This window comes from Mus caroli, unplaced genomic scaffold (assembly GCF_978045245.1).
Source record: "Mus caroli unplaced genomic scaffold, Mus_caroli_1 scaffold_13, whole genome shotgun sequence".
Taxonomy (NCBI): Eukaryota; Metazoa; Chordata; class Mammalia; order Rodentia; family Muridae; genus Mus; species Mus caroli.
The window spans coordinates 24,441,379-24,459,712 of record NW_028227268.1 but is presented as its reverse complement, the minus strand read 5'-3'; the positions used below and the strand labels follow the sequence as shown (position 1 = coordinate 24,459,712).

The 18,334-nt window shown below is 40.4% G+C and overlaps 1 protein-coding gene across 2 annotated transcripts in view; it reads right to left on the bottom strand.

Moving 5' to 3' along the window:
* Positions 1 to 2,107: 2,107 nt before the first annotated feature.
* Positions 2,108 to 18,334, bottom strand: part of Fbxo47 (F-box protein 47) — a 34,326-nt gene continuing 18,099 nt past the window's right edge. For both annotated transcript variants that reach the window (XM_085829585.1, XM_021177729.3), the window contains 6 exons: positions 16,711 to 16,819; positions 14,799 to 14,975; positions 8,277 to 8,423; positions 6,810 to 6,952; positions 6,045 to 6,204; positions 2,108 to 5,171 (listed from right to left, as the gene is read on the bottom strand). In XM_085829585.1, the coding sequence (XP_085685711.1) occupies positions 5,059 to 5,171; positions 6,045 to 6,204; positions 6,810 to 6,952; positions 8,277 to 8,423; positions 14,799 to 14,975; positions 16,711 to 16,819 (849 nt within the window). In that variant the 3' untranslated portion in view covers positions 2,108 to 5,058. The remainder of the gene's footprint in view (positions 5,172 to 6,044; positions 6,205 to 6,809; positions 6,953 to 8,276; positions 8,424 to 14,798; positions 14,976 to 16,710; positions 16,820 to 18,334) is intronic.

Here is an 18,334-nt window from a genome sequence, read left to right as displayed (position 1 = left end):
ACCATGTGGTTGCTGGGATTTGAACTCTGGACCTTCGGAAGAGCAGTCGGGTGCTCTTACCCACTGAGCCATCTCACCAGCCCTTTTTTGGTTTTTCGAGACAGGGTTTCTCTGTGTAGCCCTGGCTGTCCTGGAACTCACTCTGTAGACCAGACTGGCCTCGAACTCATTAATTCCCCTGCCTCTGCCTCCCAAGTGCTGGGATTAAAGGCATGTGCCACCATGCCCGGCTGTGAGGCCCAGTCTTAAAAAAAGAGAAAAAAAATAAGTTTGTCGTAGTTAGGGTTTTACTGCTGTGAACAGGCACCATGACCATGGCAAGACTTATAAAAACAACATTTAATTGGGGCTGGCTTACAGGTTCAGAGGTTCAGCCCATTACCATCAAGGTGGGAGCATGGCAGTATCCAGGCAGGCATGGTGCAGGAGGAGCTGAGAATTCTATATCTTCATCCAAAGGCTGCTAGTGGAAGACTGACTTCCAGGCACCTAGGGTGAGAGTATTAAGCCCACACCCACAGTGACACACCTACTCCAACCAGGTCATACCTATATTCCAACAGGGCCACACCTCCAAATGGCGCCACTCCCTGGTACAAGAATATACAAACCATCACACAGCTTAAATAAATATAAGTACACTGCAGAAGTTCAATGAATGGAACAAGAAACTGCACTCGGGAGGCAGAGGCAGGCGGATTTCTGAGTTTGAGGCCAGCCTGGTCTACAAAGTGAGTTCCTGGACAGCCCAGGGCTATAAAGAGAAACCCTGTCTCGAAAAACCAAAAAAAAAAAAAAAAAAAAAGAAATATTTCCAGATTAAACTTAATTTTATTAGAATGAATAAGATATTAAAGTTGAACAAATACAATATTAGTTTTCAAAGATGTTTAGCACAACACAACGCGTTTGAGATAACACTGCCCACAGCTAGTGGGGTGCTAATGCAGTTTCCAGTAAGCACAGAGGCTGTCAAAGGCATGTACAAATCTGCAATCATGTGACTGAGTACTATTCCCAGGAGGATGCTGACCTTGAAGCTAACCACACACAGAGGGTAGTGTTTACTTTTCAGACATGAACTGGTTCTGTCATTACACCTTCTACTGGGCACCTCCTGCTTGCTCTGTTCTGCAAAGGTGAACAGTTACCCTAGCAATAAACTGTTATTAACAAAGACCTAGGAGTGTAAACAGAGCCGACCAGGCGCACAGGATAAGGAACTTCTAAGCAGGTGGGGGATGAACAGTGCTGAACTTTGCCGCCACTGAAACACACAGGCCACCACTTAGGGACTGAGAGGACAGACGGCATCACCACAACTGTGTGCTACAAGTGCATCATTTCACAGTTAACATAGTTATCACAAGATATAAACTTCAGTTCCTAAAATGAGTGGCAACATGGCATGCTGTGTGTACAGAAATAACAATAACAGCAGTGCGGTGATGTCATTGGCTTTCCCTTCTAGTAAAAGGAGATCCACACACAGAGGAAAAGACATTCTGGGAGCCTGGGTCTCCAGTGATCACAGTGACTTGAGATGATTTGGAAAAAGACAGGAGAAATTATGTTTATTGGAAAGCTTACCCTGTTTTTGTGGCTATTCTAGTTAACTCCAGTCTAGCCAGTTCTAGCATTTCAGTCTACTCATTCATATTCATTCATTCATATTCATTCTCTCTCTCTCTCTCTCTCTCTTTCCTTTTTTCCAAGGCAGGGTTTGTCCTGGAACTCACTCTGTAGACCAGGCTGGCCTCAAACTCAAAAATTTGCCTGCCTCTGTCTCCCAAGTGCTGGGATTAATGGCATGCGCCACCACTGCCCTGACAGTCTACTCATTTTCAAAAAGTGTGCCACCACTGCCCCGACAGTCTACTCATTTTCAAAAGTTCCACTTTGTATGTTTGTGTGTGTGAGTGTGTGTGATTAGACTGCCTGTTACTCAAGCAGTTGCTATACAAATGACTTTTTCAAGTTAATGTCTTTCTCTCTTTCTTTTTTTATATAGTTCTTTTTTTTTTTTTTTTTTTTTGGTTTTTTGAGACAGGGTTTCTCTGTGTAGCCCTGGCTGTCCTGGCACTCACTTTGTAGACCAGGCTGGCCTCGAACTCAGAAATCTGCCTGCCTCTGCCTCCCGAGTGCTGGGACTAAAGGCGTGCGCCACCACTCCCGGCTCTCTCTCTTTCTTTTTAAAGATTTATTTATTTTATGTATGTGAGTACACTGTAGCTGTCTTCTGACAGACCAGAAGAAGGCAATGGATACCATTGCAGATGGTTGCGAACTATCATGTGGTTGCTAGGAATTGAATGGGAATTGAACTCAGGACCCAGTGCTCTTAACCACTGAGCCATCTCTCCAGCCCTTCAGCCCCTTAATGTCTCTCTTTAAAACTCAAAATCACTTTATTTTTTTTATGACAAATGTACTTAGCAAAATCAATAACTAGATCACTGAATTGTGGAAATTTCAGATTTGTTCCCAAATTTACTTTATCTATTAATAGTTAGATGAAGAATTTGCCAATTTAGTTTTAGAGACAGAAAAAAGGAGCCAGACATTGTGGCACACACCTTTAGTCCCAGTACTTGGGAGGCAAAAGCAGGTGAATCTCATGAGTTCAAGGTCAGCCTGGTCTACAGAGCAAGTTCTAGGACAGCCAGGGCTACACAGAAAAACCCTGTCTCAGGAAGAAGAAAGACCATTACTGTATTCATGGCTTAATTTTCTTTCAGATTTAAGCCCAGAAGTGGGGAAAGTAACCAAGATTAACAAAATCACATGAATTTAAAATAATTCATAGCAATGAATTATGTCAACAAAGGTGCAAAGAGTCAAATCCCAATAAAAGAAAATTTAAATGATCAGAATGATAGCTCAGTAGTGGAGTAGTTATCTAGCAGGTGTGAGGCTCTGAGTTCAATTCCCAGTACAGACAATAAATTGTCTTAATTAAAACATGCTTCTTTGGTAAGTTATCTGAATTGTGGAGACTTACATTATTCAAAGCAAACTTCATACTGATCCATTTCTTTCTCTTTAAAAAGGTTTATATTTATTCTATGTATATGGATGAGTGAATGGATGTACACAGTGTATAAAATGCCTGTACAGGCCAGAAGAGGGCACTGGAGTTACAGATGGTGTTAAGTTGCCACGAGGGTACTAGAGACTGAACTGGGTTCTCTGTAAGAGCAGCCTGTAGTACTCTTAGCCTCCTAGAATGAAATTATCTACTTATCAAGATCTTTAGACCTAGATGTGGTGGCACACAATTTTAATCCCAGCACTCAGGAGGTAGAAGCAGGTAGATCTCTGTGAGTTCAAAGCCAACTTGGTCTGCATAGTGTTTCAAGATAGCCAGGGATATGTAGAGAAACTGTAATTCAAGAAACCTAAAATAAATAGTAAGTGAAAATAATAAGTATAATCTTTAAAATACTGTTCCCAGTAACATTCCCTTTTTTTCTCCCTTTCTTTCCAAGAAAATGTCAACTTGAAATCACTAGTGTTTTGATAAGTAAATTTAGTTATCTTTCCAAAGTAGGTATGGGACTATCGGAGATAGAGAAAAAATGAACCACCCTGAGGTGTTACTATGTACTCTACCACTCTCTGTTACTGCAGGCTGCCCAGGCTGTTGGTTACAGATCAATTCTTCAGCTGAACAGAAGAAAATTAAATGAGGAACAAAAGCAAGAATGTTTCCCTCCCTAAATCTTCAAATAAACTCTGGAGGAAAAACCCCCCAAATCTTCCCACTAGTAAAATTATACTTAGACAACAAAAAGGCAATTTTGATCCTCCCATATTAAGCGTGCTTCTGCTATTGAGACAATAAAATCCTGATATCACAATTTTTATTTCTCCACAATTTTCACTGTCCTCAGTACTATCAAATGTTCACTGAGCCTTTTGTTAAAATTCATGGATTTCCTTTATCCCCCTGCTGAAGGTGATTTCCTGATCTCCCAGTATGTCGAGGAAAAGAAAGAAGGTCAGCTTCTGAGAATCCAGTGGGAAGGTGAGTGTGGGTTGGGGAAACTCAGTGGCAAAGTCCTTGCTTAGCTGCACAAAGCCCTGGGTTTGAGTGGAGAAGAGGAAGAGAAGCTACAGGAGGCCCCTCCCTGCATTATAGCCACTTTGACATAAGTGGAGGTGAAGGTAGGTGGTTGGTCGACTATATGGGCCTAGAGTTTCTGGGGATCCACAAACTCTCTCTCTCCTCCTGCCCTGTCCCCTCTCTCTTTGGATATTCTACAGACTGTCATCAGCCCCACTTTCTGGGGCTGGGAGGAATGTCTTACAAGAAGAGAAGTGACTTGTAAAGATTGTTCTGGCAGCAGGAGAGCTGCTTACTTCTATTATGTTTTTCTTTTTCTGCTCTAATCCCCGGGGGAGTTACAAGATGATTCCATTATCTGAAAACTGCAGTTCACACACATCTTCCTCCATTTGCAGGCCTTTGGATGATTGTCTTGCAGGAAATATATGAACATGTGTCTATACATACATAAATATACATGTACATTATCTATACATACTTATTTTGAATTTTTCTATTAGTTCATATAAATGAAATATAAGATTGTTTTGTAGCCATATGCTAAGAAGTGGTAAAGAATGTGACTTACATAATGGACATTCTAAAAGATAGTATTACAAATCCTTAGAGAACATGTGGGCTGTATCTGCTCAAAGTAAGCAAAACGAACAGAGAGCACTAGCCACTGAATGTGGATCTGCTCTTAAAAAGGCAGAGTTAGCTCTTGCTTCAAAGAGCCATATAGATAGGGTGAGCGGGCTGCCGATTCTTGGACAGTTAACACTCTGATTTGGTTTGATGTTACATTTACCAAGACCTGGAGAGCCAGAACTTGTTTTCCAGAAAAGTTGCAATATATTCTTGGGTTTGCCTGCTATTTTGTAATAATCAGAGTGAAACAGTTACAGGTAAAGTCTTGTGCAACTGAGTTTCTGGTTAATTAGATTCTCAAGAGTCCCATAGGTGCTATCCTTGGAAGTGAAAAAGCATCACTCCCCTGAATGCCTGACTTAGGAAGAGATAGCATTCATGGTCAGATACAGCACCTCCTTATGGAAGTTCGCCTGAGCATGGAGAAGATGGAACAAATTCAGGAAGCCTCTGTCATCATCATCGCGATCTCCTGTGATACATACACGAGGACAGACAGCAGGGAAAGGGGAAAGTTAAACATTTTAACACACAGCTCAGGAACATAAGATGTTCTAAATGTCCATAATAATATTTAAACAAAAATTTTTGTCGGTAATTTTTTTTTACTAAACCAGACATTAACCACTAAAGCCATGAAATTAGACTAGAGAGAAAACACGGGAGAGGACCCTGGTCTACACTTCAGTATCTCTCAACTTTATGACCTTGGGTAAGTCAAGTTATATCTGTGCTTCCTTTTCCTCACCTATGAGACAGGGATAGTGAAGAGTGCATGGTTAGGAGACTCACAATGCTCTTCTCCAGAGGATCCTGGCTCTGTTCTCAGCACCCGCATGGTGGCTCACAACCATCTATAATACCCTCTTCTGGCCTCTGTGTGTCAGGCATGCACATGGTGCACAGACAAAATAAAATAAAATAAAAATTACAAGAATTTTAAAAAATGTTTAAAAATTAGTCATGCACGCCCTTAATCAGAGCACTGGGAAGATAGAGGCAGGTGGATCTCCATGAGTTCCAAAAAAGGCTTAAAATAACAAACAAAACCTCCCAAATAGTATAAATTGTGATAGCCACCAAACTAAGTTAATATCTATCAATTAGGCCTACAGTGGTGGTGCATGCCTTTAGTCTCAGCATTTGGAAAGCAGAGGCAGTCAGTAGAGATCCATGAGTTCAAGGCTATTCTGGTCTCTACACAGAGTCCCAGGGCAACCAGGACTACATAATGAGAAAGAGACCCTATCTCAAAAACAAAAACAAAAACAAAAACAAAAGCAAAAACCAAAATCCACCCCCCAATAGGATCTCACTCCTGTGCACCATCTACATGCTAACTTACCTGACATAACAGGCTGCAGCATTTCCATTGTGACACAGGCAAAAGCATTTGCTATGCTCTGCAGGAAGCTCTTCCTCTCTGCTGCAGTGCTGAAGACTTTGCAGACTTTTTGCATCATTCTAACTGTCCAGTCCATGCAGTACAACTCCTTCTCACACACCTGATTCACATGCACAAAGCACTGCTATCAGTCTCCATGTGAAGAAAGCAGTAGAGCTTCACAGTGGCAGTGACAATGACGGCTTTATGATGCAGCACAGTTTATCACATAAGGCAGGATTGTGATATAGCATAGTTTATTACATAAGGCAGGGTTGATATAGCATAGCTTATTACATAGGGCAGGCTTGTGATATAGCATAGTTTATTTCTTAGGGCACTCCACTGAGTCATAAATGCTCAGTAAGTGAATAACTTGGAGTGTGATGGCTCATGCCTATAATCCCAGCACTCAGAAAATTCAAGGCCACCTTAGCTACATATTGAATTTGGGGCCAGTCTGGGTTGCATGAAACCCTGTCTCAAAAATCAAAGGCAAACAAATAAAGTATGTACTTTAATACTTACTTTTTCTATAATATGTTCTGTATATTTCAGTCCCTGGTAGTGTGCCCCCCCACCCCGTGTGTGTGTGTGTGTGTGTGTGTGAGAGAGAGAGAGAGAGAGAGAGAGAGAGAGAGAGAGAGAGAGGAGAGAGAGAGAGAGCTGGGGCTTTGGATAAAGTGGTATGCTAAATAACTCGCTAGAGAAAAAGTTTTTACTTACCAAAGCCAAAAAGACTACAAGTCTTGCCAGTTCAACGGCTCGTCCATTTACAGCTTTACTGGCCATGAAAGTGAAGCAAATGTTGTTCCCGCTCAGGATTAGGAGGCGTGCATTATTCTCCAGAAGCCACTCCCGGGGAACCACTTTTATTAGAGGGAGAACAGTTATTTAATGAGAGATTATATAATTGCTACAGTAGACATCTTTAAACACATTCAATATTATATTAGTTTATTGGAAATGTAATTAGTGAAAAGAGAAAGACTCAGAAATAATGTTTTAGGGTTTTCCTTTTTTTAAAACAGGATTTGTGTAGCCCTGGCTGTTCTTGAACTCACTCTGTAGACCAGGCTGGCCTTAGAGATCTGCCTGCCTCTGCCTCCTGAGTGCTGGGATTTAAGGCACGGCCACCATGCCTAGCATGTTTTAGTTTTTCAATTAAGCATTCAACCAGAGACATCGATCACCTCCACGCCATGGTGCTTTAACCATTGTGCTATTTATTTAGTCAAAGTTCTTCACACACATCAGGAGGCAGTGTGGCATCATATAGGAATAAAGCCCTGCAAACTTCAGAGTCTAAAGTAACTGTTTCACTCTCTCCTGTTCCTCAGCCGAGGGCTTTCTTTTTATATAATCTAGAAGGGTGTGCACCTGTAAAACGAAGGTGAGCAAACTCATTGAGCCATAAAGTGATCTAATAATACATATCAATAAAACTGGGCATAGAACTTCCTCCTAGGGAACTGGCAGCTGCTGATGGGTGCTGTGGGGAGGGAGCCATTGTTCCAGTTGTGTACCTGCTGTGAGTCCATTAGGCTCCAAGGGACAGTTCCATACCCATGCTCATGTATACAGCCCTGACTAAACTTAGAGGGTCCCAAAACAAAAAGACACAATGGAAAGAAAATCTTATAGGGAGGAGGGGGCAGTTTAAGGGAGTGGGAGGGAGCTATGGAAGGGTGAAACACAGGAGTAATCAGAATGCATTATATAAATGCATGAATTGTCAAAGAACAAATTTAATTTAAAACTAAGGAAAGTAAGATAAACACATTCTTACACTACAGAATTTACATACTCCAAATACAAACATACACCAAAACAAACAAACAAACAAACAAAACAAACTAGAAATGTTTTGGAGCAGTAAATAAAACAAATTTAAAACTACATATTGAGGAAATAGTGACTTGCTTTTAATAATCATTTAATTTTGTCTACATTCTTGTCTGTGTGTGGGTGTCAGATATCAGACAGTTGTGAGCTGCCATGTGGGTGCTAGGAATTGAACCTCAGTCCTCTGGAAGAACAGACAGTGCTCTTAGCCACCGAGCTATCTCTCCAGTCCTACAATTAGTAATTTCTAAAACATTCTTTGTTACCTAGAGAATTGTCTGTATGCCTTTATGGTTATATTCTAATAACAACTTTCTATTATTCCATATTAGTAAGTACATATTTTACCTGATAGTTCATCTACAAGACTGATGACATCATCTGCTGTCCAGCCTTTGGCACCTGTGTCATACAGTAACTTAATGGCATTAGCCAAACCTTTCAGACTGGATTCATCTGTAGGTCCTTCTATCATCTCCTGCCAAATCACCTGCCCTGGATTGAGACAAAGGGTAGAATATAATCAAACAGATGGTTTTATGATAAAGACTTCAGGAATTGTTTAGAATGAAAAGGATTATACAATCCTATGCATGGGAACAGCACTGAGACTGGCTGAGACATGAAAGGGAGTATGCACAGCCAATAAATCTTGTTGGCTACAGAGTCCTCAGGACTTATCATGCCACCCTTTCAAATGACAAGGATAAACATTTATATTACAGCTTGGTTACAGAGTCCAAACTAACTGATACAGAAAGACAGATGCCTTACCTGCTCAAACAAAAAGGCAAAGAATCACCTTTAGCTGATCTGTGCATAGTGCACAGTCCATGCATGTGTTAATGCAGACATGTACAGTATCTTTGAAAATTTATATGTTCACAAAGAAAAAGAACCAAACACCAGTAAAGTTAAAGCAGCAAGATTCACCCTTAAGGATGCTGAAAAGAATGCGGAGACACTGAGATGTATTTATTCCAGCATCATGCTGATCCAACCTCAGACTGCCTCAGCTACTGTTTCATCAAAACTTGCTTCTAGGACAGCTTCAAAGCAGCTGACCCCAGCTACCCAGCCTCTCAGGCTGTTCCAGTCAGTTCTTCAGTTGCACTTTTATATCACACAGTGACTGGACAACAAATGTTACAGCTAGATTTCTTCCTTCCTTCCTTCCTTCCTTCCTTCCTTCCTTCCTTCCTTCCTTCCTTCCTTCCTTCCCTTTCTTCTTCTTCTTCTTCTTCTTCTTCTTCTTCTTCTTCTTCTTCTTCTTCTTCTTCTTCTTCTTCTTCTTCTTCTTCTTCTTCTTCTTCTTCTCCTCTCTTTTCTTTTCTTTCTTTCTTTCTTTCTTTCTTTCTTTCTTTCTTTCTTTCTTTCTTTCTTTCTTTCTTTCTTTCTTTCAAGACAGTGTTTATCTGTGTAGCTCTGGCTGTCCTGGAACTCACTCTGTAGACCAGGCTGCTTATTTATTTATTTATTTATTTATTTATTTATTTATTTATTTGCAGCTAGATTTCTTAAGAGTGACTGACCAATATCCCAATTTTTAGGGCCTCTCAAAGAGAGGTCATCCCCAGACAGTAGGAAGCAATTTTAAGAAGATGATTCTACATTCCCAACAATGGGATAAGTGGCTTTTGGTCATTCAATGGATGATGAATGTCTGTTATCATTTTAGGAGGGTCAGTCACAAGTTATTAATGGTCTTGGTCAGGGACGATATAAAATAAAAGAAGTTAGATTCAGGGATTTCTCTCTTTTTCTTTCCTCTATTCTTTTTTCTCTCCTATCTAGTATTAGTGGGGAAAAGAGTGAAAAGAGATAAGAAGAAAAAAAGGGGTGATATAGGCATGATAGGCTAAAAGGGTAGATTATTAAATCTACTTTTAAACTAAAGAACACCAACAAACTAAATATTTTACATTAGTATGAATTTTGTATATGATAGAAGTTTAAGGTACTTTTTACTATAACATACTGTATGTATGTTTCAACTCTTTTTTTTTTTTTTTTTTCGAGACAGGGTTTTTCTGTATAGCCCTGGTTGTCCTGGAACTCACTTTGTAGACCAGGCTGGCCTCGAACTCAGAAATCTGCCTGCTTCTGCCTCCCAAGTGCTGGGATTAAAGGCGTGCGCCACCACCGCCCGCCCGCATGTTTCAACTCTTGTGTAAGGTATTGTACCTTTGCAACTTATTTAAAAATGCAATGTGATGTTCTAGTCCTTTTGAAAGCTGCTATTACAAACTGTTTAGAATAACTAAAAGCAAGTTAGTAGTTAGTCATAACTTATGTTTATGTTTGGTACTAGAATAGTTAATTACAGAAATATGTTTCCTAGGTTGAACGGATAGTAAATAGCTAGTAACAATGTTTTCCTGTTCAGTTCAGAGATAGATCGTCTTCAAAAATTTCAGAGATGTACAAAATATGGCATTTTAAGATGTTTTATTAATAAAAGGCTTTTTAGACAATGAGACATCTCAGCTCTTAGTAGCACCCCATTCCACTTCGAAGAAGATGATGATGATGAATGTGATGGTTCGTATACTCTTGGTACAGGGAGTGGCACTATTAGAGGATGTGGCCCTGTTGGAGTAGGAGTGGTCTTGTTAGAGTAGGTGTGTCACTGTGGGCGAGGGGTTTGTCCTAGCTGCCTGGAAGCAGTCTTCTACTAGAGCTTTCAGATGAAGATGTAGAACTCTCAGCTCTGCCTGCACCATGCCTGCCTAGATGCTGCCGTGCTTCCTCCTTCATGATGATGGGCTGAACCTCTGACCCTGAAAGCCAGCCCCAATTAAATGTTGTCCTTTATAAGACTTGCCTTAGTCATGGTGTCTGTTCACAGCAGTAAAACCCTAACTAAGACAGTGAGCATCAAAGAACCTTCATAAGCTACGGACAAGCAGGACACAGACGTAGTCTACTGCTAAGCTTTGTAAGGACAAGGCAAGCAAGTCCTTCATAATTCCTTCTTCACAGAAAAGTCTGTCATATCCTGGGCCAGACGGCTGAAGACGATGCTCCAACATCGCAAAGGAATCTTGGATAACTGTAAGCAACCAACTGTCTCTGTCGTGTCTACAGTTTTGGAAGCTGCTTGCTCTGCACTTTCTGTTTACTCAGGTAATACTTATCCTTCTCAGGATTCTGATGGGGTTGAAGACTAGTTACAGTTATAGACTCAGAATTAAGCTTAAGTTGCTTAACATTAAAAAAAAGTATGTTTTAAAGTCTAAAAGGATATTCATAGGTTGATACGTGCAAGTTATGATAGAAAATTAAGTAGAGAACTCTGAACTCACCAAGAGAGGATATATGGTAGAGTGCTTTCTCCAGGGTTGCCAAATACAAATGGGCTGGACATTGTGAATGCAATTCTTACCTGAGAGTTTTCATAACTATTCTTTTTTTTTTTTTTTTTGGTTTTTCGAGACAGGGTTTCTCTGTGTAGCCCTGGCTGTCCTGGAACTCACTTTGTAGACAGGCTGGTCTCGAACTCAAAAATCCGCCTGCCTCTGCCTCCCAAGTGCTGAGATTAAAGGCGTGCGCCACCACACCCGGCTTTCATAACTATTCTTTTTTTTTTTTTTTTTTTTTTGGTTTTTCGAGACAGGGTTTCTCTGTATAGCCCTGGCTGTCCTGGAACTCACTTCGTAGACCAGGCTGGCCTCGAACTCAGAAATCTGCCTGCCTCTGCCTCCCGAGTGCTGGGATTAAAGGCGTGCGCCACCACGCCCAGCTTCATAACTATTCTTATTGTACATATTTTATTAATATAAGAGAAAAAGCCTTTTTTGTACTAAAAGGGAGAGATAAAAGGAGATGGTTTTATGTACTGTGTACTCAGATACTGAGTACTGTGCCCAGAGATCTGGTTGCAGTCTGGATGTAATGTTGTATAAAAATTGTTTTCCATCACCTCTGACTGATTAATAAAGATCTGATCAGCTAAGCCAGTCCATTAGAGGAGGAAGGTGGGATTTCTGATCCCTGAGAGGGTCTCTGGTAGGGACCAGAGAGAAATAGGGAGATTCATCACAAGAGATTTACCATGAGAAGGTCGCCAGGGCAGTTGCCATAAGGACACCCATGGAGCAGGAGCAGCCAGGAAAGACTAAGTTAGCAAGTAATGGGGCAGCTGGCTGGGAAACCATATACAGGTTATAATAAGGTTACACTATATAAGTATCTGCCCAGCTATCGTGCCAAATAAAGCTTATAATAAATATAAGGTCTCCGTGACTTTATTTGGGAGCTGGAGTGGGCGCAGAGTTACTTCTCTATATATTAACATATCTTTTTTATTTAACTTTTTTGGTACTAAGGATTATAGAGATTTTGTTTATATTATTACATATGTATGAATGTTTCCCTGAATATATGTCTGTGTAGCATATGTATGCCTGGTGCCACAGAATTCAGAAGAGGGCATTGGATCCCCTGGGATGGGAGTTACAGGTGATTGTGGGCCACCATGTGGGTTCTAGGAAACAAACCAAGGTCTTCTGGAAGAGCAGTCAGTGCTCTTGACCACTGAGCCATCTCTCCAGTCCTCTGTATCAACAAATCTTTATTAAGTCACAACTTGGCTTCATACAAAAGAATAGTGCTTTTATCTACTTATTATTTATTTTATCCTTTTTTTTGTTTTGTTTTGTTTTTTGAGACAGGGTTTCTCTGTGTAGTCCTGGCTATCCTGGAACTCACTCTGTAGACCAGGCTGACCTGGAACTCAGAAATCCACCTGCCTCTGTCTCCCAAGTGCTGGGATTAAAGGCATGTGTCACCAAGCCCGGCTATTTTATCCTTTTTATGTGTCAGTATGTGTGCATGTGGAAGCCAGGGGTCATTCCGCAGGACTCATCCTCTTTAATTTTTGAGATAGAGTGTGTCACTGAGGCCTGGGGCTCACTGATCAGGTGAAGATGGCTGGAAGCCCCATGGGGAAGTCATTCATTGCTGCACCGTCAGTGCTGGGATGACAAGCACAACCCACTACATGCAACTTCTGACCTGGGCTGGGATCAAAGTCAGATCTTCATGGTCATACAATAAGCACATTACCTACTGACCCATCCGCAGCTTCACACAGCACTTTTAGTTCAAAGATGACATTACCCTGTGATACCGAGTGTAACATCAATTGCTATAATTTTACTAAAGTCAAGTAAAATCCACAAGCATCCTAGAAAGGAGCATGGTTAGCATCTTTCAAACATTTGTATTGCACTAGAGCCGCTCAGTCATCTATCTATCTATCTATCTATCTATCTATCTATCTATCTATCTATCTACCTATCATCTATCACCAATCTTCTCTGTGGCATATACACAACATTTTAATTTCAAAATAAAATTCCTGGCTGCTAGACAATGTGCATTAAAACTGGTTATCCACTGATAAAGGTGGAAGAAAGAAATGTAAGATAATTTTTAACACTAATCTAAGCACAACCTAGGTAACAAAAAAATCCAATTATGAATCTGAAAATCTAAAACTAAGTAAAGCGCCGACGCAGGCTACGGTTTTGTTTCTTAGCATCATCCATCCTCCACAGCAGCAAACATGGATTGGAATCACATTAATGTTTGAAATGGAAAAGCAGCACTCAGGTAAATACGAGATGACAGGAACATATCTGGTTCTGTACTAGAGCAGAACAGCGTCTGTCTTGAAGCTTTGGATATGCATCAGTTAATGTAGTTTGTCTCTGAAATTATGAGGCACACTTTAAACACTAGCAGTGATGAAGCTGAGTAAAGACAGAAGTCTTCCTAGGGCTGCTGTCTGCTCAGTGGATAATGGTGTAACGGTGCTTGCTGTCAAGCCTGCTGACCCGAGGTCCATCCCATAACTCTACAGTACAAAGGGAGAAGTGATTCCTGCATATTGCCCTAGGACCTCTTCAAACACACCATGTACACACACACAATAAATCAATTAATCAATCAACCAATCAATCAATGTACATTTATTTGTCTGTTTGGTTCTGTATTTATTTTTGAGGCAGAGTCTTACTGGTATCTCTGACTGGTCTGGAATTCAATATATGTCAGAATACAGTAGTCTAAGAATGGAGTCCGGTGAGAATTCTGAGTGCTTGTAAAAAAAAAAATCCAAAAAACATGATGAGAGTCTTGTGACCTCAGTTTCTTCAAAAACACAAAATTGTTCCTAGAATGTGTTTTCATGCTCCTCCCAGGTGAATCATGTAAGAGTCACCTCTGATTACACACTTCACTGCCTATTGTTATTGTTTACTTGCCTGTATATAAAACCATTTCTGTCACATGCAGTTTGTCCTTGTGGTTGGACACTTTACTCACGTGACTCTTCTTTACCTCAGAGTTAAAGATTGTCTGATGCTCTGAATAAAGTTGGCTATTGTGTGAGGCTATTGTATGGATCTGCCTAGCTTTTAGGCTCCATTTTTCTAGGTTCCACTGCCTCTAGAGCAGTAAACAGATACGAAGATTGGCCTTGAACTCACAGAGCTCTACTACCTCTATCTCCTGAGTGTTGAGATTAAAAGTGTGCACCAACCAGTGATGATGGGTTGGGGTTTTTGTTTGTTTGTTTGTTGTGGTGATGGGATTGTTTATTTGCTGTTTTTTGTTTTGTTTTGTTTTGTTTTGTTTTTTTGAGACAGGGTTTCTCTGTGTAGCCCTGGCTGTCCTGGCTGTCACTCTGCAGACCAGGCTGGCCTCGAACTCAAAAGAAGATACACCTGCCTCTGCCTCGCAAGTGCTGGGACTAAAGGTGTGTGCCATCATGCTTGCTACCAGTAAAGTTTTTAAAAAGCCTCTCTAAAGAAAAGTTAATTAGCCAGGTATATAACGCACATCCTGAAAAAAAATGGTGCTTACCATCATGAGGAGATGTTGGTCCAAAGATAATATATAGCAATCTTGCCTGATTCACCATTGGCCATGGCTTTAAAATTCGGGTTAACCAAAATGCAGAATCACTTCGATGTGTCCAGTGATCAAGTAGGACATTCCGACAGAATAGTCTAACCCTTAACTCTAGTTTTCGAGCACTTCCTATGAGGAAAAAAGAGTTATAAGCCGTTTTTTAAAGAAAGATAAGTTACATACTGAATAGTGATCAGAGCCAGGCATTAACTACTGTGGTTAAAAGAGAGATTATAAGCTGAGTGCATAAACAGGGAGTCACCAAGAAGTGAAAGGTGCCCCTAACTTTATAGTTTGACTATCTTCTTGTGTTTACTTTATCTTCAATAATCTGGATAATGGGTAAATCAAAATCCATGCTCAATTTTACCAGAATCTTACATAGTTTTAGATTTATTTATTTTGGTCTTATATATCCCAAACTGGCTTTGAACTCCTTATGTGGTCAATGCTGACCTTAAACTTCAAATCCTCCTGCTTCCACATCTTAAATACTGACATTACAGGTCTGTCACTGCACCCAGTTTATGTGGTGGCAGGTACTCTTGCCAGCTGAACTGCATCTTCAGCCAGATTTTAGTTTTAAAGGGAAATAAATATAAAGAGAGAGCAGACATACATCGTCACTATAGCTGTACTAAATCGGTACTCTACTTTCTTCCATAAAATTCTAAAAGTGATGTGATTTATTTATATTTTAGCTTAATAATTTTTCAATTGTATTTGTTTTTATTTATGTGTATGGGTATTTTGACTGCATCTATGTGTGTATATCACATGTATGGTTAAAAAATTATTACATTTTAAAATCCTCTGTGTGTGTATGTGCGTGTGTGTGCCGGGGCACCCCCATGGAAGTCAGTTCTCCAGTTCTCTCCTCTCTCTCACGCAGATTCTGGGGAGATTCAACTACCTTTACCTGCCAAGTCCCATAATTTTTGTTTTTTGAGACTGGATCTCATATAGCCCAGATTTTATTTTAATATACATACTAAGAAGAAACATGAGACTCCAAGGAAGCAAGTACATAACTAAATCTGCTCTTTTATTTATACCTTCTTTTATACTGAAATGTTTGAATAGAAAATAGAGTAAGGGCTGGTGAGATGGCTCAGTGGGTAAGAGCACCCGACTGCTCTTCCGAAGGTCCAGAGTTCAAATCCCAGCAACCACATGGTGGCTCACAACCATCTGTAACGAGATCTGGCGCCCTCTTCTGGAGTGTCTGAAGACAGCTACAGTGTACTTACATATAATAAATAAATAAATCTTTAAAAAAAGAAAAAAGAAAATATAGTAACAAATAGAGTATACAAATCAAGTGGCTAGTCTAAGCTTTACAGCTTTCTGTTTGCTTTGGGATTTATAAAATAAATAAGCATTACAAATATTGAGTTTCTTGTTTATAAATTCCAGTCACTTTCCTCAGAAGAATTATCTTGGATTTAGGGCTCCCCCCCCCCCCCATCCCTCCTGTGTCAGTCAAGGTTCTCCAGAGAAGCGACCAATAGGAAGCAGAGCACACCCACAAGGTGTCCCAGTTCAGGTGGCACAGGAGACAGAGCCCACTACTCGCTGAGGTACAGCCCAGCCCCTCCACAACTTGCCTTACATATACTTTTGAACTCTACCTCTTCTTCTTCTTTTTTTTTTTTTTTTTTGGTTTTTCGAGACAGGGTTTCTCTGTGTAGCCCTGGCTGTCCTGGAACTCACTTTGCAGACCAGGCTGGCCTGGAACTTAGAAATCCACCTGCCTCTGCCTCCCGAGTGCTGGGATTAAAGGTATGCACCACCACTGCTGGGCTCTACTTCTTCTTCACATTTCATCTCTACACAGTATTATCTCTGAACTGAAGGTCTTTACCTGGTTTGTTGCAGACAACTGTCTGCATCTTTCGAGAGAGATTAGTCAGCTCACATAAGAAGTTATACACACGATGGCATTCAAGTTCATCCCAACCTGCTGTTAAGGTCTGAAGAAAATAGAAGAAACGGTGTACAAGTTCAGACACAAATTGGAAGGATACGCTACTACTTCTTATTATAAAAAGCTGTTTTTAGCCTATGACCGAGGTGATATTACCCTCTCTGGAGCTATTCAAATTCACAAGAAATTTACATAATTACAACCTAAAAATTCTTCAAAATCTTTCTTTTTGGTTGAGAAGGAAGTATCTTTTAAGAGTTTTTTTTTTCTTTCTCTCTTTTTTTTTAGATTTATTTATCTATTATATGTAAGTACACTGTAGCTGTCTTCAGACATCCCAGAAGAGGGCATCAGATCCCATTAACGGATGTTTGTGAGCCCTGATGTGGTTGCTGGGATTCGAACTCACGACCTTCGGAAGAGCAATCAGCACTCTTAACCGCTGAGCCATTTCTCCAGCCCCTCTTTTTGTTTGTTTGTTTGTTTGTTTTTTAAGACAGGGTTTTTCTATGTAGCTCTGGCTGTCCTGGTACTTACTCTGTAGATTAGACTGGCCTCGAACTCAAACACCCACTTTCCTCTGCCTCCCAAGTGCTGGGATTAAAGGTATGCACCACCACCATCCAGCAAATTTTAAGTTTTTTTTATAAATGCTTTTATTTCTATTTATGTTTATGTGTCTCTGTGAAGTTATGCTACATGAGTGTAGATACTGGGGAAGCCAGAAGAGTTGGAGCTACAGGCAATTTTGAGCTGCCCTGATGTGGTGCTGGGAACCAAACTTTGGTGTTCTACCAGAGCATCAAGTACTCTTAACTGAAGAACCATTTCTATAGCCTTCTAACTCACCACTGTACTATGAGTGGCCTCAAACCCTACATCTGCCTGCATTAAGCCTGAGTAATGCGATTGTAGTCCCAGTTCTATGACTTAGTTTTTAAATTTAAATTAAACTAAACTAAGTCAATTATTAATTTCTTTCTGTGTATGTGTATGTAAGAATGTATATGACCATGGAGGCTACGCACACAGGAGGATGCTGGATTTCCTCTTCTACATGCTCCTTACACCGCTGGGATACTACCTCATCAAACTCAGAACTTGCAGTGTTTGCCTATGCTGGCAGCCAGTAAGCCCCATGGATGGGGTCACAGGTCACCAAGGCAATAGGAACTTTGTACTTGTGGGCTGGGGATTTGAATGTAGTCTCACACAGCAAGTACTCTTATTTCCTGCACCATGTTTTCAGCCTCTGTAGCTTAGTTTTACAGAAGAACTTCTAAGATTCTTATACCTGTCATTTTGATATTATTTATAAATGATAATGATCCCATTTTAAAATGATAAATGTATTTTTTAAAGATTTATTATTTTTTGAATATGAGTACTATCTTTCAAACACACCAGAAGAGGGCATCAGATCCCCATTACAGATGTGAGCCACCATGTGGTTGCTGGGATTTGAACTCAGGACCTCTGAAAGAGTAGTCAGTGCTCTAAACCTCTGAGCCATCTCTCCAGCCCTCTGATAACTGTATTTGATTATGACTTTGTTTTTAAG